This window comes from Sycon ciliatum, chromosome 5 (genome assembly GCF_964019385.1).
Source record: "Sycon ciliatum chromosome 5, ocSycCili1.1, whole genome shotgun sequence".
Taxonomy (NCBI): Eukaryota; Metazoa; Porifera; class Calcarea; order Leucosolenida; family Sycettidae; genus Sycon; species Sycon ciliatum.
This window is the reverse complement of record NC_088647.1, coordinates 15,811,950-15,835,077: the sequence shown is the minus strand read 5'-3', so window position 1 is coordinate 15,835,077 and position 23,128 is coordinate 15,811,950. Positions and strand designations below refer to the sequence as shown.

At 49.3% G+C, this 23,128-nt stretch overlaps 1 protein-coding gene across 17 annotated transcripts; it reads right to left on the bottom strand.

Moving 5' to 3' along the window:
- Nucleotides 1-431: 431 nt before the first annotated feature.
- On the bottom strand, nt 432-22,904 carry LOC135817802 (nuclear pore complex protein Nup54-like). Of its 17 annotated transcripts, XM_065331070.1 has the most exons (22): nt 22,529-22,904; nt 20,803-20,841; nt 16,341-16,391; nt 13,645-13,737; nt 12,208-12,258; nt 11,306-11,374; nt 10,240-10,299; nt 9,693-9,845; nt 8,702-8,752; nt 7,831-7,881; nt 7,349-7,396; nt 6,805-6,852; nt 6,019-6,281; nt 5,632-5,819; nt 4,976-5,081; nt 4,242-4,335; nt 3,926-3,980; nt 3,537-3,630; nt 2,765-2,940; nt 2,055-2,106; nt 1,522-1,632; nt 432-1,037 (listed from the first exon to the last, which is right to left on the bottom strand). In XM_065331070.1, the coding sequence occupies exons 1-22, from the start codon at nt 22,791-22,793 to the stop codon at nt 939-941; spliced, it is 2,217 nt and encodes a 738-aa protein (XP_065187142.1). In that variant the 5' UTR covers nt 22,794-22,904; the 3' UTR covers nt 432-938. The 17 variants fall into 17 exon arrangements, with proteins under 17 accessions (XP_065187142.1, XP_065187143.1, XP_065187126.1 ...); XM_065331071.1 differs by lacking the exon at nt 16,341-16,391; XM_065331054.1 differs by lacking the exons at nt 16,341-16,391; nt 20,803-20,841; nt 22,529-22,904 and adding an exon at nt 14,034-15,245.
- Between the last annotated feature and the right edge of the window lie 224 nt (nt 22,905-23,128).

The window sequence follows — 23,128 nt, the reverse complement described above, 5'->3', positions numbered from 1 at the left end:
TTACATATGCCGGTATCCGGACTCTGGCCTGAAGGTAGCAGTACCCCAGACAGACGGCCATTATTATGGATATCTCGTGCAGGCTTCACACGTCCGCGTTTTCAAAGAGCACTAGGTGCTGGTTCCGCCGGTACAGTGGTCGCGCGTCCAAGAACGTTGTTTCCAAGGGGATAGCCTGGGACGTTCTTATTTTTCAGCAATCTGGCTGCGTTCTTATAGCACGTGCGTCCTGGGATCATAATTATGTACATGTATCCCACAAGCTGCCAGAAAACCAAAACCGCCGTTCTTAGCTTTATGCTGTGGCGTTCTTAGTATTTCAGGCTGGAAGTTCTTGGGCTCCACGCTCTTCAGCGCGCAACTCTACTGTGTAATGTCCCTGTGCCAATGTACAAGTAAAGCGATAGGTCGCACATCAGTAAGCATTTCACTTGATGACGTTGACTCCAGTGCATGCGAGCCAACAATTCTATTCACAGCAAGTGGTGAAAAAAGATTGAAACTCGGTGCAGTAAAGACAAGAAATTTTGTTTCAAAATATAAGAATTAAAAACCGTGTGACAGTATGTATTATGTACACCTAAAAATACATTGATGCAGCTCAGAATACACTTAAAAGTACATCGATGCTGCTCAGAATGCACTTAAAAATACATCGGTGCAGCTCAGAATATATACAGTATGTACAGTACACTGCAAGGAATACAATAACTGCAAGAGATACAAGAAAAGTATGGTTAGAAAGGATCAAGGTGTGAATATGTACAATGTTTTCTAGTTTTCCATTCGAAGCACAACAGTGCCAGGCCCAAGCGGGGCTCTGCCCAGGCTACTGCTGGGGTTAGGGTTGTTGCCAGCAAACCCCTCTTTCTAAGGAATGCAGGGCGCTGATATCGGTGAGCAAGATATACACACGCACACACGCACGCGGGCTCTGATCACGACCAAACACCCTGCTCGATGACGCCCAGATCGCCGATGTCATCCTTGATGATCTGGATGAGATGCTGCAGGCCTTCTTGTTGCTGCTTCAGATGCTGAGCACACAGCGAACATGCAGCAAACACACAGCAAGGCAATAGAACATTGATCGGAGAGTGCGCACTGCTGGATGGCAGGGTCTAGGCTGCCTCTGCAAGTTTGACATTTCATAGACATGTTACTTGGCATACCACACCAATGAGCCCATTGCACAATGACATGATTTGTACCATAAACACCCCACACAACCACACGGGCATGGTCGTCTAGGGGTGTTGAACAGAGTGCATTCATGGTCCCAGCGTACTCACATGCATTACTCATACCTTCCAAATTTGACAATGCGCAATGGGCTTATAGACCAAGGGCACGATTAAACACACAGGTGTAGACATACCCAATTGCACTCAAACCTTGTGTGAAACGTTACTGGTGACACACGTCATTATAGGTAAAACATTATTTTGGGATGAAAAGTGGACAATACTCCGGTATTATGATAAAGCTGCTTTACCGGTAATCTACTCAGCAGATGCTCACCTGACGTATGTGGCCCATAGTGTCTGGATCAATTGAGTACTCGGCTTCTGAATGCGCTGTCGACACCTGGTGCTGCATTCTGATCTGTGACATGAGCTCATTTAGACGACCCTGTGGGTATAATATGTGTGCGTGAGGTGGGGGGGGGGGGGGGAGAAGAGAGAGAGAGAGAGAGAGAGAGAGAGAGAGAGAGAGAGAGATAGAGAGATAGATAGAGAGAGAGAGAGAGAGAGAGAGAGAGAGATGGAGAGAGATAGAGAGAGAGATGGAGAGAGAGAGAGATGGAGAGAGATGGAGAGAGAGAGAGAGAGAGAGAGAGATGGAGAGAGAGACGGAGACAGAGAGAAAGAGACATGAATGAAGCACATGCACCCAGAGACCTGATCAATAGTCTACAATAAACACCGTCAGCAAGCCAACGAAAGGTGACAGCACCAACCCAATGCACATCATGTCAAGTGCCAAACTGAAAGAAAGCAAACCCCAAGTAAGTACAGGACTAAGAGGATTGAAACCATTCACCACTCTCTTACCTTGAATTGTGTCGGTGCATTCAGCTCTGAGTGCAAATGCTCCAGGTTTGCACTGGATAGTATTGAACAAAGAAAAACCAAAATCAGCAGGCACTTGTACAGTTTAGTCTTAGATCAGTCTAATCTCGACCACAGAACTGTTGTCTATTTTGAAAGTACACACATGTACATTCACACATTCACACACACACACACACACACACACACACACACACACACACACACACACACACACACACACACACACACACACACACACACACACACACACACACACACACACACACACACACACACACACACACACACACACACACACACACACACACACACACACACACACACACACACACACACACACACACACACACACACACACACACACACACACACACACACACACACACACACACACACACACACACACACACACACACACACACACACACACACACACACACACACACACACACACACACACACACACACACACACACACACACACACACACACACACACACACACACACACACACACACACACACACACACACACACACACACACACACACACACACACACACACACACACACACACACAGCTCAGTCAAAGCTCGACCACATTACTGTTGTCTATTTTAGCTTGTATCCGGGTTAGAAGTACACACGCATACACACACATTGAGTCAGCAACAATTCAATCAAGCTCACCGCAAGTGGTCCTCATCAGCTCGCACAGAATAACCTGACTTGCGCATCACCTCCTGCCTGACGAGTACGCGTAGCAAGCGGTGACTTAGTTCCAGGTGCTTGCGCTTGTACTGTGCCAGCTTTGCCATGGTTGCCGCATGGTCGTGGCGGATTTTCTCAATGTCACGAGCGATAACCTAAAGGAGAGGCAGGTCAGGTCGTACAGCAACAGAAATACACACCATGCGGTGCAGGTGGATGCACGGGCAGACGGATAGACACACACACGGACACACACACATGTCAAGTCTACTTCACGCTCAGCATCTCCAGGTCCGGAATGCCACAGCCGAGGATAGCAATGGCACACCGTACAAGCAGCACTGCACCGCTTGCTTGTAGGAGAAGGTGTTTGCCACTACACTCCAGTGTAGCAGCCAGCACATGCACATACAGTGAAACTTGTCTAAGACGACCGCTGCTCAAGGGACCTTCAAAATCTGGTCTCTGTTACCAGGTGGTCTCCTTATCCAGGGTCATTTGACTGGAAATAGCATTCCTTGGTGCTGGTTTCAGTGGTCTTCTAGGACAGGTAGTCGCCGTGACAGGTTTTACTGTACAATAACTAACGGGAGGAGCATGCACTGGGAGTCCATCACCTTGCCAACGGTGACGACTTGCATGTATGGAGACCAAATGTTTCTAACACCCCGCATATTGTGATTCTCAAAGTGCACAATTGCTGTCAGAAATGTACTCTGCTGGTGTGAAAACGACTGCAGGCTCAACTGACCTCCACTCTGGCTTGATGCTGTTGACGCTGCAACTGCTGCTGCTCCAGGCGCGCCTTCAATTCTGAAAAGCCGTAGATGGGAACGGGGATAAGCCTGGACAAGGAAGAGTGCACAATGAAGAAGCCACACTCCGAGTGAATACTGGCGTACATGTACATTGATAACATACAAAATGGCAGCAACAATCTCGACTCCATTCTGGAGGCTAGTGCGTGAAGAAGAAGGTACAATGCAACAGAACTTGAAAGAAATTCTAATATGCACCAACAAATATTGTACACCATGCACATCTTGCTGGCAGATAACCATAAGGGAAAAATATAGTTTCACAAGAAAAAGTGCAGCAGATAAAGATGATTTCTTGCCACTGTGGAAAACACAGACTTACCGCTCGGGATCGGGGTTCTCACGCTTGGCTCGGTCCCACATTGCTTCATCAATGCCTGCAGTACACATTTACAGAAGCACGCACACATGCATGCACACCCACCCACACGCACACATTGTACACACACATAATTATACACATGCACACAACAGGGTAAATTCACCAGGTCTTCCAACATGTCTCATCCACATTCAGTCCATAGTTCAGACCAGAAGTAAGCACAACACGTTTCCAGTGATGATTTCTCAAGAGAAAAAGACGTGCGGAAAAGAAGTCTGCAGCGTTACAAAGAAAACCAGAAAAGACTGAATCATACCTTGCGGCGGTCGATCTAGGTAGCATTTCTTTTGTTCCGCCGTCAGACCACTTTGTAGGATAACATCCCCAACAGAGAGATTCTTCAGACCATTCTATCACACACAAACACACACAAGCACATACTGTATAGCAGGACATTTTCGGACAAAGCCGAATTTCGACCTTTCGTACAGTGCTGCATGCTAAATGCACGTGTTCGCATGCGGTACGCATGTATAGTGTACGTAACTTCACAGGAACAAATTTTAGCACGGAATTAATTTTAGTACAAAAGAGGCCGTGTACGAAATCGTACGAAAATAAATTCCGTCCGAAAATTTCCTGCTAGGCAGTAACTTATTATGTTGCCAGCTACATGTAGAATGGCACGTGGTCGCTCACTGCTCGTAAAAGTCGAAACACAGACACTCTAATGCCTCCAGACGAATAATACAAGCCGTACTCCACTTCCAAATCAGAAAAGGCCCATCTTGGAATTGTAGCTCTGGGTAAACGTCTTGACAGCGCCATGATCAGAAAAGTGCCTCTGAGCTTCCTGCATTGAAAATTATTGCTCGAGACGTGACCACTTCCACAAGTCAACAATACAGATATCCTCACCACTACGTGTCTGACTACACCCACAGCAACTTCTCTTCTTCTTCCTCTTCGTCACTGCTGCCAGAGATCAGCAGTACAGGTGATTACAAGAACATCAACAACATGCAAGCGTGCTCCAGCTTCACTACTCACTGCAGCCGTGGGACCCTTCAGGAAAGCATAGAGCTGCGACGCCTTCAGACGCTCCGTAGTACCGGAGACTGGCGACCGCTCCAGGATGTAGATGACAACTTCCGTCCTGGGACAGAGCAATAACAAAAACACGTCACGTTGTGGCCATAGTAGTGAAAAGCACCCAAGAGCCTGGAGATAGACCCAAATCGACGAATACATTGCATAATTGAACCTCGTTGTCCCGTGGTCTCATGATGTGTACCATGCACTTTTGACATAAAACCGGATTGTTTTACAAATCGCCAGTGTTTCGAAATCCTGCAAAAAGGAATCCCCATGCTGGAAACACGTGCAGGACCATCTCAATTTGCACATTTTTGTTGTTTGTGCAGCGTAAATATTGTGTGCACTCCATGTTGACAGTTATGCAGCCAGGTATACGGACAAGGTGTGGACAGAGAGTCACATTCAGGTGAAAATGTTTCGAAAACCAAAGGCATCACAGAGCGACAGGCCCCCCTTGATTAGAGAGGAGGATAGAATTGGTCTCATTTGCAACGCCAGCTTCGGAATAATCAACCATCAAACGGAACACAAACGCGTCTGTCTTCATTCGGTGAGATACATGTACCGGTAAGCAAGAGGCTGCACAGCACGAATCATCTCCTTCTTACTTGTTAGAGGGCAGTGGTCGTATACTGTCCACATGCACAGACAGGTTAGGTTTGGAGCCAGCCAGTTGGTGCAGGCCAGTGGATATCGCGTCACTCTTTGTCCGCACATTGTCCTCGGGAAGGTTGATGACCAGCGCCACCAGACCATTCTCGTCACGCGCCTCCGGCAAACGGCTGTATAACACGGTCTGCAACACACAGTACACAGACATGCACATACGCATACATACATACATACATACACACACGCACACACACACGCATACGTCAGTCTTGTCTTCAACATCCTATGACTACAATGTAGCACGGTCACCACATTGATTCTGCTGCATGCAAAACTTTCACAAATCCGCTTGGACATACAGACACACACAGACACACACACACCTTCAAGCAGGCAAATGGACTGTTCTTGGCGAAGGTGACGGTGCGACCCTGTGCATCAACTACACCGGTGCCTTGTCCCCAGTACGCCTGCAGTTGGTTCAACTTTGCAATAGTCAGGTTTCGGTCAGAGTCATTGAACACACTCGGCATGGAAAGAGCGGCCGCCAGCAAGTGTAGCTGGTTGGCCTGCTGTTGTTGTTGCTGTTGTTGCTGTTGCTGCTGTTGTAGCAGCTGTTGTTGCTGCTGCTGTTGTGTGTTGAGCCCTGCAAAACATGTGAATAGGTCCAGCACAACACATGGTTATACTCTACTGCTAAGGACAGATTGACTAAGGCATGATCACATGATGATGGTTGGCAGGGCGATGATGGCAGAAATGACCAAATGACAGAGAGTGAGTGAGTGAGTGAGAGAGACAGAGAGAGCTTCTAGTAGATAGGTAGACGGAGAAGCTGCACCATCACAGCCGGCAACACACCGGGACAACAACCAACAACAATTACTGCTACCACAATCGTCACATACACCGCAAGCTACACAACTCCTTGCTTACAATACACAGGGCAATATGGGCTGTACACGGGTAGGCCTTTGACTAGAACACGAACAATCATAACAGTGCCATATGGGAATGTGTGATGTACTTCAGCACTGATACAGGACTGGCCAGTGCAACTCAATCGCTATGCTCTTCCTGACCCACAACGTAGAGGTGATAACATTTTAAGTTTTTGACACACGGCCCGTCACATCAGGTACAGAATACAGAAGATTTAGGTCTAGTACCTATCATGTTGAAACTTCCAGGAGCCAATCCAGCCCTGGCACCGGGTACTGGAAGTGGGATCATATAAAACAGCAATCAGTGGGATCAGCAACACAGACCCTAGCAAACCATGTCTGCTGATACCACAGCTGGTAATACCAACACGATAACTGAAGGGGGCGAGCACCAGTTCAACACCCGCCACAAACCGTTGCCATCAGATGACGGTGCTGGGCGGCATATTACGGCAACACACCGGGACAACAACCAACAACAATTACTGCTACCACAATCGTCACATACACCGCAAGCTACACAACTCCTTGCTTACAATACACAGGGCAATATGGGCTGTACACGGGTAGGCCTTTGACTAGAACACGAACAATCATAACAGTGCCATATGGGAATGTATGATGTACTTCAGCACTCATACAGGACTGGCCAGTGCAACTCAATCGCTATGCTCTTCCTGACCCACAACGTAGAGGTGATAACATTTTAAGTTTTTGACACACGGCCCGTCACATCAGGTACAGAATACAGAAGATTTAGGTCTAGTACCTATCATGTTGAAACTTCCAGGAGCCAATCCAGCCCTGGCACCGGGTACTGGAAGTGGGATCATATAAAACAGCAATCAGTGGGATCAGCAACACAGACCCTAGCAAACCATGTCTGCTGATACCACAGCTGGTAATACCAACACGATAACTGAAGGGGGCGAGCACCAGTTCAACACCCGCCACAAACCGTTGCCATCAGATGACGGTGCTGGACGGCATATTACGTCCGTATTGAGTGCCTTGTGTTCGCAAACACAACACGAAGCAATTGGTGGCAAGTGGGCTGAGGATAGACATGCCAGCTGAAGTCCATGCAGTACATGTATAAACTTTTTTTAAAAGCTTGGCATGGTTTTAGGCACCTGCAAATATGACTCTCAGCCCCGCTGCCATGCACACGTGGCACGAGCAAAACATTCTGCTAAGCTGCTTGTCAAACAGCGTACGGAATGCAGCGCAAAGTTTTAAACGTTCCAGTACCTATCATATTGAGAGGTTGCCCAGCTGCCAGTCCAACCCTGGCACCGGGCACTGGAATGGGATCAGACAAGCAGAACAGCCAGTGGCATGAGCAACACAAGACTACACCACAGCATTGCCACCAGTACTAGGTGTACCGGTGGTATCAACAGCACACACACGTATGAAAGCAATGACAACACATCAGCTCACGGCCTGCCACATAGAGACGGCCGTGCCACCAAAACTTGTGCATTGGCTCCCAGGACGGGACATGACTGGCAGTATTGGATAAAAATGGCAGAGCAATTCTTTTTCAAACACCCAAGCATTTACCCCCGTAAATTTGTTTCAAGCAAGAGTGCAATTACGGCAACGTGTCTGCGTTTGGTATGGGATTATACAACAGGCCCGGCGGAATCGGTCCGGTCGGTGAGGCCATGGCGGGACCAACTTTCTGGTCACCAACGTGTGCTTACTGCTAGGGAGGGCATGTGTCTACCCTTCATGTCATACACACAGTATGGAAGGCTAGGGTATGGCGGGACCAATCAAAGCCGGCTCCTGGCGGTCATGTAGATCTACAACCAATGTGCCGCAACAGTGGCCTGCATAGTTTCTGTGTATGAGAAGGTGAGAACAGGATCCTGCAAATGCACACAGGGTTTCTTCTGGTTTCCCCTCCAGAGTCTGCATGCACCTTTTTAAACAAATGGTGAAAACGGCACCATTGGTGAGCACTTGGCAATGGCAAAGGGAACAAAAAAACCACCGCCTGTAATTTTGCATGCGAAATTGTGAGCCACAAATGCTCTAACAGACCGCTTCTACCACGGCATATGGTGTGTGGAGCAGGATTGAGTTCTACATGCAGTGCCTATCAGTGAAGTACCTATCATATTGAGAGGTTGCCCAGTTGCCAGCCCAACTCTGGCACCGGGCACTGGAAGAGAATCATATAAAACAGCAATCAGTGAGATCAGCAACACAGACTCTAGCACACCACGGCTGCTGATACCACAGCTGGTAATACCAATACAGTCAGACCTCGCTTAACCGCACAAATCCGTTTTACAGAAAAATATCCGGATAGGCGAGGGAACCGGATAATCGAACACACATACTGTATGTAAGCATGGCATATGCTGTAAATTGGTAACCAACGGTTTTCTTCCGGATGGCGAGGGATCCGGATAAACGAGGACCGGATAAGCGAGGTCTGACTGTACAACCACCGAAGGGGTAAGCACCAGTTTAACACCCGCCACAATTTGTCAGATGACAACGTTGGAAGGAAAAGTACTTTCGTGTGCATTGGCTTCGCATCCACAAAGCACAACACGAAACGATTGGTGGCAACTGGGCTGAGAATATACACGTTAGCTGGATGTATGACATTTTTTGAACTGGGCAAGGTGTTGGCAACTGCAAATGCGACACTCGGCCCCGCTGCCATGCACACGTGGCGTGAGTAAACGTGTTCTGCTAAGCTACTTGTCGCAAATAGGGCACTATTTTAGTCATGAGGCCGAATTTCTCTGGTCAGGAATTCACCACAGCGCTGCTCAATGAATCTGACCAAGCGAGTCGAGAGCCGAGTGCCATGCAGTCGAGAGCCGAGTGCCATGCAGCACAAGACCTGCAGACAATGGGCTGTGAACTGGCGCAGGGCACAAACTTCGAGTTTTTCAACATTTCAAGACGAATATCGTCACTGGGTTTCCAACATCCTCCCTCCGTTCAAACCAACCACCAAATCGACATACATGTACTTGAAGTAGCAGCAGCAGCAGCTTCAATGATACTGCTCTTCACTGACAGTGTATACCTAGGTATTCTATCATCTAATTCAGGTTGCAGCCACTGCTGCCGTGGCAACGTACCCACAGCTTGCTGCAGGCCCTGGCGGCCGCCCAGTGCAAGGCCAGTACCGCCGCCGCCAACAACTGCTACGCCTGCTCCCACTGCACCAGTGGTACCGGCGCCCGGGAAGGGAAAGGCAGACTGGCCACCGGTCAGCGTGGGTCTCCCAACGCCTGACAACAACAATAACAACAGCGGCGAGCGGACAATCATCGTGGACAGGACATGGACGAACGCATACACACAGATATACATACATACATACACACACACAGAAATGGCAAGACAAGTGACAGGGGTGCGTGGCAAGGCAAGTGGCTGGGTGTGTGACATGGCATGGCGGCTATCAAGCAATCACAAAATCAGCAGCCTGACATATGCTAGTGAAAAGCCTGAAAACAGACCGGCATTGAATGAATGTGCGGCAGTGTAGACAAGAGCACACTTGCTCCTTGTTTTGTAGCCAGATTCGACAAAACAAGGTCCATCAATTCCTCCAATCTCTTTCTTGGTCTGAAATTTTAGCAGTACAGAGATTTGTTACAGCTTGAAGTGGGATTATCTTACCTAAGCCAGTCGATGCGCTTGTGGCACCGAGTCCTCCTAGTGTTAGACCCGTCTTATTTCCTGTAATATACAGTTGAGAGAGAGAGAGAGAGAGTGCGTGTGAGAGTGTGTGTGCGTGCGTGTGTGTGTGTGAGAGAGAGAGAGAGCGAGAGAGAGAGAGAGTGAGAGAGAGACCGCAGAACAACACAAGAGCAACGGCAGTCAACAAACAAATGCACACATGCACACACATGCGCACACGCACACACCACCACTGCCGCCACCACCACCACCACCAGTCCCAAGCAACGCACACAAAACTGCAAGTGGCTGCACACCTTCGAGCTTCTCTAATAGCAACAAGAACATACAGGATCTGAATGAAGCAGACCAAGATTTGTGCTGCGTCTACACTACACACATTCATGCACACAATGAAATTGGGGACGTGATGAGAAGGGACCCGGAACATACACCTGGTCTACACCGGTGTCTGCTCTAGGATTGTAGGACAGCCGGGTACACGTGTACCTGGCGCAACCATTTCAACTGGGTCGGAGCCGGGTACACATGTACCTGGCGCTGTCTCACCAGCCGAGTCACATGCTCTTTAACTGGTTGGTTGGTTTATTTTAATTCGGACAATAAACGGGAACTAGGCCCGATGATATACATGTAAAGGCGACTGGATAAGCCGCATTTAGAAAAGAGAGGACAGGAATTAGAAAATTACGAAAGAAGAAGAAGTATCTGACACATACAAGCCATGTAGTCAGTCCTTTCAAAATTCGAAAGTGTAAAGTACCAACCGGGTCACAGGTGACCCGGTACTATATTTTCAACCGGGTCCAAGCGCCGCCCAACCGGGTGGATTACCCCGGCTCACCCGGCGCTGGAGCAGACACTGCTACACATCAAAACAAATGGACTGAGTCCGGGTGTAACGACCAACACACCTCAACATAGTGATTTACACGTCGTAGAGCTAAACACAGCCTGAACTTGCAGTACAAAAAAAACAAGAGTGTAAGCACTGGCGAGGGTTTATGCGCACACTGATGCAGGCATGGTTATGTAAAATGCTTACCGCCTAGACCACCTCCGAGTCCGCCGCCAAGACCCGTTGTACCTCCGAGTGACAAGCCAGTAGTACCACCTGAGTAGAGCAGAGCAGAGCAGAGCACACACACACACACACACACACACACGCACACACACACGGGCATGTACTCAACTGTGAATCGACTTGTACACATGAAAATGAGAACGGCCTAGGCTGCAACTCTTCAGTTCTTCTGTGCCCGACAGTACTGTAGTGAATGGCACTCACAATTACTGCAGGTTAAAAAAAACCAACCAGGCACAATGCCCTAGCTATAAAATCTACAATTACGCTATACGTTATGCAATGCCACATACCGGTATAGAGATACAGTCAACTTTGCGTATAACGACACTCGGCGGGGCATCAGAAAAGTGTCCATATTCGGGAAGTGTCCTTATACCGGAAGTCCCATTATAATGTGTTACAGTTAGATGGGACTTTGCTCTGGGCATGGAAATTCTGTCGTTATTCGCGAATTGTCGTTATATCCGCAGTCGTTATTAGAGAAGTTGGCTGTAGGGAAGAAACGAGGATTGCTTTGCGTGACACTTTAGCTGCAGCTGAAATCTTGTTCTGCCTTCTACGTAGGAATAGCAAACCCTGCCCATTGGGCATTTGAGCAGTGCACGGTCAGTGGAACTGGCCTACTGCGTAGAAAAGAAGCAAGACGGATCGAGGCAATGGCATTACAGTGTTGCTCCGTGAAATCCAGTCACGTCATCCATGTAAGCGCCGGGCGTTGCGCAGCCCTAAACCTGCGAACACTGGACTGCGCAAACTAGAGTGACACGACTGGATTTTATAGAGGCAGTGACATTACACTCTGGCACAGAAACCACATCACGCCATGCACTTGAAGTCAAACAGTCAAGCTGCTAGCATACCGAGACCAGTGGCAGCAGTCGATGTTCCGAGAGTCAAGCCCGTCTTGTTAGCTGCAGATCAGAACACACGAACCAGCGCCAATACAGATCAATACATGTACAGTCAGACCTCGCTTATCGGGTCCTCTTTAATCCGGACCCATCGCCATCCAGAAGAAAATCGTCGGTGACCGATTTACAGCATATGTCATGCATACATAGTAGTGTGTTCGATTATCCAGTTCCCTCGCCTATCCGGATATTTTTTTGTTGAAAACGAATGTGCGGTTAAGCGAGGTCTGACTGTACTGCACACTGGAGGAAGACCAGTACAGGGGAACTCTGACAATACATACCCATGCATGGGGAGCAGGAAAGTGTACTTAGTATCCAACGTACTTACTATCCAACGTACTTACTATCCCAAATATGCTTCGGTGTGGATCCATACAGCCGTGCCCCCAGACAATAGCCGTACTGAGCATGAGAGTAGGCTGATTTGAACAGGACGCATAGCCCTCACACCGGAGTGTACAGGAATAAGTACCCCCGGCTTACACACGCGCCTTCACGAGTCGATGCTAATGTCGGACAGTCGGCCTTGGGCACAGAATATAATGTACCTAGGGTATTGGAGCGGATACGAACAGCGCTTTGGCCAAGAGGTTGTGAGCTTGCCCGCGGACCACAAGGTCCCGTGTCCGAGACCCGCGCTGGCAGCAGGGAGCGTGTACTGTGCTAACAAGTGCGGTGATGCATGCATGAACCACTTTACATGCAATGAACTGCGCCGACACCCACAATCAACTGGATACTCACTACACGGAGTGAGGGGGTGACATGGATGCAGCTAACGAGGTTCGCCCCCTTGTCGGGCATTGGTTGTGAGACTCACCACCCCACCTTTGCCGTTAGGGGCTGCATCTGCCACCCTGGTATCATCAGGCATGGCGGTGGCCTGGCATGAGCGAAACTTCCCCAAGCTGGCTGTGCTTCTCAACACAATTGTATAGCCGATGGTAACACGGATGTGCGAACTTTACTTTTATATGCACTCATTTATACGGCTCTTAGAAATAGTCAAGTTTGACTGCGCACTGTATTGCAACAACACAAGGCGTGCTGAGAGTTGCTATCACACATCGCTGACAATCTTCTCCTTCTGACTACAAACAGTAAGGTACAGTTGCGGACATTGAAATCCATTGAGAAGTCAAGCAGCCACGGGGCGCTGGCATTGCAGCCGCGAGCACGGCGGGTCCATTTTTTACATTGTGTACGTGAACTGCAGTGCATGTACGCGCTAAACGCAGTATTGAAGGGCGCCGGCCCCGGTCATCCGATTGGATTTCAATGTCCACAAACAGTACTTATCAAATGCAGCTGCTGCCACAGATGAAATAATTGCTATGCACCTTGGCAGCACGTATTAAAACACACACCATTGAAATCTCTCACCTCCCAGTCCAGTTGCTGTGGTGCCACCTAAAGTGAGGCCGGTGCCCGCTGTACTCGCTCCACCAAGACCGCCGCCAAGCTGCAGCCCGGTACCTGCATGCACACATGGACATACACACACACGGACACACATGCCCGCATACACACATACACACACACACACACACACGCGCGCGCACGCACACAAATAAACTAAAATTAGTTCGTGCAAAGTATGCCTCCCAAAATGACATAGCCATGTTCAAACTAACAACATTGTGCCCAACTGTACAAGATACAAGCTCGTCAGTCACATTAGAAAGATGACATGCACTACGAAATGAAAATGAGGAAGCCTAACTTCGAATCTCAGTGCCCGAGAAGACCATGCCACAGACACATTTCAGCACCTGCTGGCCTTGCAATCGGTTGCACTTGGGCGCATGGGATGGCTTCCCTTGACGGTGCGCCAGGTGCAGCAACTGTGATTGGCTTGGCCGGCTCTGTTGACTGCAAATGACTGCAGCTTGCCGCGCTAGCATCGGGCGAACCTGCTCGGCCATTCTGGCCAACCGCAGCCACAGCGGGACTGCCGTTGGCATCACGGTCTGGGCATTTCGCGCTAGCATCGGGCAAGCCTGCTCGACTACCGTTGGTATCACGGGCTTGGTGTTTTGCGCTGGCATCGGGCAAGCCTGCTTGACTACCGTTGGTATCACGGGCTTGGTGTTTTGCGCTGGCATCGGGCAAGCCTGCTCGGCTACCGTTGGTGTCATGGGCTTGGTGTTTTGCGCTGGCATCGGGCAAGCCTGCTCGGTGGGAAAGCATACGATTCTTCGTATGAGCAGTCATATCGACAGGGTGTGAGTACCTGGGAGTGCCAAACAGCACAATAGTGCCATGGGCACCACCATCTACAGGGACAGGCACCCCATTGACCGTGCGACTTGGTAAGCCTGTGGGAGTGCCAATACTGCCACTGGCATTACCATCTGCTCGGAAATCGTGGGCACAATTGAGTTTTTTGGACCATCGCTGCCACATTGCTAGGTGGGCATCGCTGCGATCGACAGCTTCTAGGACAGGATTAGTCATGACGGGAACACCGCCATTGGGATCGGCAGCTTCGGGGATCGGCTTAGCCTGGATGGAAACACCATCACTGAGACTGGCAGCTTCAGGGATCGGCTTACCCGGGATGGGAGCACCATCACGGAGACTGGCAGCTTCGGGGATCGGCTTAGCCTGGATGGGAGCACCGTCACTGAGACTGGCAGCTTCAGGGACAGGCTTACCCTGGATGGAAACACCATCACTGAGACTGGCAGCTTCGGGGATCGGCTTAACATCGGGTACATCTGTTCTCTTGGCGGCTGATATGTCATGTAGAAGCTGTACATAAGACTCAGCTTTCCGTTTAGGCATCTGGACTGAAAAGCCCCAGGGAGGAGGCACACCTCAGACTGTTAAACTAGGGACCAGTCTACAGTACATGTACCGCTATACTACACAAATATACTACCAGCACGAACGTTTCCACAGACAAAGCCGCCTTCACAACAGCTCCACCAAACGCACGCTTTCAATAACTGGGGAAAAACTACCATGTCACATTCTACCGCACAGCATTATAATACCAAATCCACAGCGGGACGTGAAGAGCTACACCCGTACCATTCAGCGCGACAAAACTGCCAATGCAGCAGCAGGGAGCGTGACAGGTCAGGCCTTATCATTAGCTCGCTATGCACCGCATCCACGGCACAACACGTAGTGCATGCAACAGCAGTCACATCACACTTGTAGAACGCACACCGACATCACGGCGCAGAGACAAGACCGACGCAACCTGTCGTCGAAAAGCACTCCCGCGTAGATATCGCGCCGAACTGCGCCCCGAACTATTCACGCCGACTTCTCGCCACCAATCAAACCCACTGATATACAATGAAAGGACTTGGTTGCATCATTGCTGTGTGAGTAGTGTACTACAAGCTCTGTCCACTGGAACTAGAGCACTATACACAGCCTGAGGACCTTATATACAATGTATATCTAGAGACAACGGCCAGCAATTGGGGAGAGGTAATTCACACCAGCAGGTGTAGCGTCAGCACCTCTGAGGCTATGACACAGCAGTGCAATGGACAAGGAGGTCACAGCACAACGAGCTGAGAACCGGTGGCACATTGTCCCTCCAGTTAGTGTCGCACCAGCAACATCTAGCAGTGATGCTCCACACTTCCAAAGGCACATCGGCAAGGAGGCATGCATACATGCAATTCCATCTGCTTTGATCTCACAAACTGCATAACACTATGCATGTCACTGAGTGGGTGGTGCGTACCCATGCCTACAGCTGTGGGACCCTATTCACAACTACCCCCCCCCCCCCCCCCCCCCCCCCTAGGCCCATACAAAAAAGACATGTTATCAGCACCAGCCTCTGGACGCCTTGGGAAAAGAGGCACAGCACAACAAAGCTCACAGAGAAAATTATGTGAGTGTATGATGTGAAATGGAAGTGTTAGTTCGTTGTGGCTGTGCTGTCGGTGGTGGTGGCGACGATGCTGCTGCTATTGCACTTGTACAATGAAATTTGTCACGATGGCCTCAGCCCTGACAGCGAAATAAGGGTTCGTGTTGGCGTCTACACATATGGAACACGAACCACGCAGGCTGCCCAATTCGAGGTCCCCACTCCTGGTGACACCTACCTGTGCCTGCCGCAGTCCCCGTTGCTCCCAGGGTAAGCCCAGTCTTGGCCCCTACACAGATCACAAGCACGATAAAGGTGCAACTCAAGTAATTGTACAAACTATTTCGAAGCACACTCACACCTCGTTTATCCGGGCGGTCCGGGACCAGGCACTGCCCGTAACTTTGAAATGTCCGTTACTCCAAATCACATACATTTTGATGTGGAAAGGCCATAGATAGGCATAGGACTAGGGAGTTCAATCACGTGACCGGGCACATACATTGGGTCTCTACACGCGGATGTACGCATGACGTGGCCGGGTGGGCAGCGTCGCGTTTTTTTGAATGTTTTGCTGAAAGCTCAAATTTTTGAGCAAGAAGACAGCCATTTCCTGGTTCGTGAAGACAGTAGCTTTTGTTTGGTGTGTCGCTTGCCGTCATAGAACCGTTTTCAGACGTCCAAAGTTCTGGAGGAACTTTTCGATCGTGTTTTTCAGTACTTTCTTCTGGTTGCTCGCCGAGGAAACGCTCATATTCGTGTAGAGCACCCTCGAATTTAGTAAGATCGAGTCGTCCTGCAACTTCAGGAAGTAGCAAAAGTCTGCAAAATTACCTGAACGATGGCAAGTCATACAGAAAAGGAGACAGGTGACAGCACCAAGGACGTCGTTGGAGATATGTGTAAAGTGCTGGGTTTGACTCGGACGTCGCTGCTAAATTCAGTGGAAAACAACGATGCATTTACGTCGCTGAAGCGTAGTGCTGAGAGCTTGTCCAATGGTCTTGTGTTGGAGCTTTTCCGATTAAAAGAAACGGAGAAACTGACGTTCAAGGCTTTTACAACATGGCTGGAAGGAATATCTGGGAGAGAACGTTCAACTTTAAATTCGAAGGCAGTGTCTGGCAAAGTGAACAGACTGAAAGACAGACGTACTTACCTCCTGAAAGCCGACAAAGAGCAGTGGCATTTGCTTTCTGAGCAGGTATTTGAGCTTCCAGCTGGAGAGGCAGCAGGCTCTGGGTCCAGAGCTGGATCAAGCAGTGAAGCTGAGAGCAAATCCGCCGTTTCCAGTTCTGACCAGGCCACTGTAGAGATGATGGCTGCTGAACTTGTGTCCATGGAAGGAGAACTTGCTACTGTGAACAAAAGGAAAGATGCTCTGGAGGAGACTGTAAAGAGGCAGCGGGATAAGATCAGGAATGCGACAAAGAAGATGAAGCGCCGAGACAGTGCCCTTGCGGAGGCCCAGGATAACGAGGAGAACACGGAGGTTTCGGATCTGAAGCGCAAGCTTACAAATGAGCAGCACCGTGTTTATTACTACCAAAAGCAGCTGTCAGTCAAGGACGAGAGTATGAGGGAGCTTGAATGTAGCCTGGCGGAAGTTCGCCGATTGCTCTCTGCGGCTCAGAGCGAGATTTCTTCTCTTGAGGCTGGCCTGATGGATGCGCATGAAGAAACGGAAGACGGTGACACAGATGTGCAGACGATGGACGGTGGGAAATATCGAGATGCTGTGAGGGAGTGCTGTCTAGGCTTACTGGCGATGAATGTGGGAGTAAGGCATGTCGGTCCAGTTATCCGAACCGTACTGAAAATGGTTGGTAAATCAGCTGATCCCCTTCCAAGTGCCGGGCTGCTCTCCAAAATGCTTGTAGAGCTCAAGCAAATCAGTTCAATGCAAGTTGGCGAGTCCCTGATGGAAGCATCTAGCACCACCCTCCACAGCGATGGCACAAGTAAGGGTGGCTTCAAGTTCGGCAGCTACCAAGTGGCGCGAACTGCCACAGAAGTGCTGACTCTGGGAATTGTGGACATGAAGTGTGGTAGTGCAGATCATGTGTTGGACAAGCTGAAGCAAGTACTGGGAGATGTCGCGAGTGCTTGCAGTGGCGACGGCAAAGAACAAATTGCGGAGAAGATCTTGAAAGGCATCACCAATACCATGAGTGACCGCTGCATAGTGCAGAAGAAATTCAACGAACTGCTGCAGGAATACCGTGCTGACGTATTGCCAAGTGTTGTTGGTGGATGGGAGGATTTGACATCGGAGCAGCAGAGCAAGTTAACAACAATGAACAACTATTTCTGCGGACTCCACTATATAGTCGGATTAGCAGACCAAGCCCAAGAGTGCCTGAAAAAGTGGGAAGAGGTCCATTTCGAAGGCAAAGCATTTGGGGCCACAGAGCTGCCACGGGTGTTTGACACGACCGAGTCCAGAGTGATCCGCATGCTTCGCACCACTGCCAATGCCTTTGAAAAGCATGGCAACGAACAGGCCGGCTGCATGGCTGACTTCAATGTCTACATGGAGGAGACTGGCATTCCTGTCCCACTTGCCGAGCTACGTGGTAACCGCAGCTATGTTTGCTTTTACAACGGCGCCGGTGTCTACTATTTGCGAGAGACCCTTCTCCACTTCCTCCGCGATATCCATGGCGATACCAATCTGTTGTTGAAAGCTGTCAAGGCCGATCTGTCCGTAGACGAGCTCTGTGCAGGTGCCAGAGCACTTGGTTTACTGTCGAAGCTTGTGATCACCCCCCTATGGAAAGCTCTCGAGGATGCAACATTATCCATTTTCGACATGTCGACACGGTATACAGAGCTGTACAGAAAATTTGTCGAGTGGTCGGAAGATGCCTCGCCGCTGCTTGATGGTACAGCTCGCCCATTTGCCGGTGCCACTCCCAACCTGCTTGATGTCGTCACGACCCGATTGCTTGAGCCAGATGAGAGCGATGCCGTCACCCAGGAAATCCTGCAGGTACTGTGTGCGGCATATGCGGCGTACTCTGCACGGCTTCTCGCAGATCACTTGCCAGGCGGGAAATTCCATGACCCATCCGATGATGTCAGGCAGCAGGGTCAATCAGTGGCAAGTACGAATGCTGTGTCTGAGAGAGATTTCGCTCAGCTTGACCGTATGATCAGGGAAAAGCCATGTGCTCGCACTGTCGCCCTGGAGGGCATGATTATGTTTACGAACAACAAAACAGCAGTTTGGCTGTCAGCAAAAAGTGAAGAGGACCGAGCTGCTATCCTTGCCTCAGCTCGCCAGTCGGCTCCAGCTGTTCAGGACCTGTACAAGAAACGCCGCCAAGAGATCAGAGACCACCGAATGAAAGTCTTGAAAGACAAGGAGGAGGAGATAGCCAAGAAGAGGGCGAGAGACACCCGCCGGAAAGAAGACCTTACCCGAGATGTCCACAAGTACGGCGGTCTTTGGGGTTCTGCTACTGAGGTAGATGCTGGTGTGGCAGCCCTCCGCACTGTTGCTGAAAAACGAAGTGCGCTGAGGGCACAGCTTCTGTTCCGTAAAACTTTGCTGCACCATGATGCACCAGCTGCCACATTCTCCCTCTCGAAGGATGGGCGGCAGCACCCTGTGGAGAAGCTGGTGGACAACCTGAAGTCCCTGCTACCTGCCATAGTTCTAGCATCTGGCATCACAGATTCGGCGACCGCAGATCCCACCGCCGCAACTGGGTCGGTAAGGTCTGTACTGGCACCCAGCACTACTGATCCTGACCAGGACCTTGGGGATTTGGAGCCAGCTCCAAAGCGCGCACCAAGTGTGGCACCATAAACATGTGACTTACTCCAGTTACATGGTCGTCTATAACATGGCCGTCGTCACCAGACATGGTGTCGCAAATCTAACACTGCTGTAAAACAAAAAACTCTTCAATGCCACTCAAGTTTTGTTGTTTCATCTTCTCTAATCCACTGCTTCTTCATTAACAATATGCTTGGTGTTCAGAATTACCTTTCCTGCAATGATATATTCCTGATTTTCCTAATATCCATATCCGATGTATGCGGTCAGAGCGGTTGCCATGGTGGTTGCTATGGACAGAATTTGAAAGTCTGTAACTGAATTTGAAAATTAATTCTCATTTGGTATCCTACAGACTGTGTTTACTCCTTGGGTGGAGTTTCAAGACAATCTGGTGAAGTTCATCGGTTGCTATGTGTAGCTAGGGCTGGTCCGAAGATGCCTTTGGTGCCATCCATGTATGCAATTTCATGATGAATTTGCCGCGACTTCAAATCACCATAACTCTGTTGTTTTTCAAGATATCCACTCCAAATTTCGGCTGCTACTTGGTTTTACCCCATAGATTTCGAAAATCCACTTAGAAATGGCCAGCTGTAAACATAAAAAAATCATGTGAACTCCCTAATAGGACATCATTATTTCCACAAAAGTGACAAAAGAGTAATAATATTTCCACTGAAACTCGCCCAAAGGGTGCCCGTAACTTCCGGGTCCGGATAACCGAGGTATGAGTGTGCCTTCCTTATAGAATAATCAGGTTCGGGCAACTATGGAAGTAAGTTTTTGTGAAAAATGGTTGCAGCCATTGTGATAGTCATTGGTGTGTGAGTGAGTGAGGAAGTGTGTATATGTGTGTGTGTGTGTGTGGGAGGGGAGGGGGAGGGGGAGGGGGAGGGGGGGGGAGGGGAATTACCTGCTCCTCCTAAGGTAAGGCCAAGACCAGTACCGCCACCTACACAAGCAGAAACAAGCCCGCACACATACACATACACATGCAGAGGTCAACGGGGCACCAGGGAATGTGTCTAATAATAGTATAGGAATGAGCTTCAATGGGGAATACTGAGGTTATGTCCATTATTCTTGCTTATGAACTCAAGTTCTATAGGCCGTCGAAGTATGACGTCACTGCTTCTTGACAGCGCGTAGTTATTTGGCCAAGTGGTGACAAACAAAAGTCGCGTCACCTGTACTTGTCGTGTTTCCAGTGGCAGTAGCATGCAGTGAACACAGCTACAGCATCATTTTGACTGAGGAGAGCGCGGGCGAGATTATTTATTTCAAATAAACTGCTACTTGTCGCCGAGTTTGTAGTCTTCGCTTTGTAGAGAAGGAGAAGTCGTAGCTGATTTCTTGCTTAGCCACTGCTGTGCTTGTACTGTCGTTCGGCTCGACATGTAGCCACCGGCCAAGAAGCAATGATGGGTGTCTCTGTTATTTCTATCGCAGCGATCGCTGGCTTCTTTTTGGTTCTGAGACAAACCAACTCTGGGCTCGTTTCCTTGTCCAGAGGCAAGCAAAAATCAGAACTCCCATCTCTCAGGTGCTGGTGAACACTCAGCAGGAAAACACTGCACGATGGCTTGAGAGAGAAAGAGAAACTTCTTGAAGTAAAACAAAATTTGAACTCGCGATCTTGCACGAGCGCCGCCCAGTCATCAAAGTGATGCCATGACCGTTGGAAACACGACAAGCGCAGGCGACGCGACTTTTGTTTGTCACCATGTGCCCTTGTAACTGCGTGTAACTGCGAGTTTTCAGGCAGCGTGAGAATTGGAATAGCGCTGGATTTACACAAGAATTATCAAGCCGGGTGGAATTCAACTCATGTTGAAAGTCTGAAGAGGTTGAAAAATGTGGGTGTTTCCACAGTAAACTCAGATAAGATGAACTTTGGAAAAGGCAAAGTATTTACGCAGTCATGAGGACCAGTAGCAATGTCCATGCCGGTATATATTTTGAAATGGCTGCGATGAACTTTGCCAAGGCGAGCTCTCAGACGAGGCCGGAACTTTGCTAAGACGAACATGTGGGCAGTGACATTTTGGAACTTCAACATACACACATGTGCGTGCGCATGCACACACATGCACGCGCACACACAGTGACACACACACAGTTCTTCTCTCTCTCTCTCTCTCTCTCTCTCTCTCTCTCTCTCTCTCTCTCTCTCTCTCTCTCTCTCTCTCTCTCTCTCTCTCTCTTCTCTCTCGGCAAGAGTACTGACTAAACAAGGACAGGATAAGCTACGTTGGACTGTGTGACATTTGTCACATACTAATTTGCAATGTGTATACTGCGTATGTGTGTACATGTGTGTGTGTGCATATGTACACACACATGCGCATGCATGCGCATGCACGCAAACACCACACACACACACACACACACACACACACACACACACACACACACACACACACACACACACACACACACACACACACACGAGTTCATGGTGTTGTGTATGCGTGTACGCATGCACATGTGTTTTGTTTGTGACTTTGTATGAGACTGAGACTGAGAGAGAGAGAGAGAGAGAGTGAGTGAGGTATTGAATTGTCCACTACGCAATCTTGTAGGAGCGTATGCTCTATACTTTATAGTATGAGTAGTTGTTGTCAAGAAATTACACTCACCTAGTGCTGTGGATGCGGTGGAAGAAGCTGCTCCAAGTGATAAAGCACCGCCACCCAGGCCCAGTCCACCCGCGACTCCAGTAGTAGCAGCACTTGCACCACCAAGGGTCAAGCCTGCTGGTTTTGCTCCTCCGAGTGAGAGTCCACCACCAGCTGCAGTGGACGTCGCATTGCTGCCTAATGTCAGTCCAGGTTTGCCCAGGCTCAGTCCGCCACCAATACCTGCGCCGGCCGCACCACCACCGAGCGCCGGTGTTTTGAACATCCTGAATATGAGGTTTCCAGCAACGGGCAAGCTGCCTCTCCCTTCTTTCTCAATCCAAGCCAAGCAAGATCAACTGGTTTCATCCAGTATAATTTTGAACACTTCGCATATTTTGTCATTTGAAAAGATAAGAGCAAACATGTTTTTTCGAAGATTTGTTTTGGGTGCGAAAAAAGCCGCCATTTGCGCTGTTGTCAAGGTGATTGCCAGCCTTGCACTTTTTTTACGTGCAGATCTACGTTTGACCGGTTTTACTTGCAGCTAGCTAGCTAGCTACAATAGCTAGCTGCTAGCATGCTGCATGCTGGTGCCAGATTTTGTGATAGCGTTTTCTG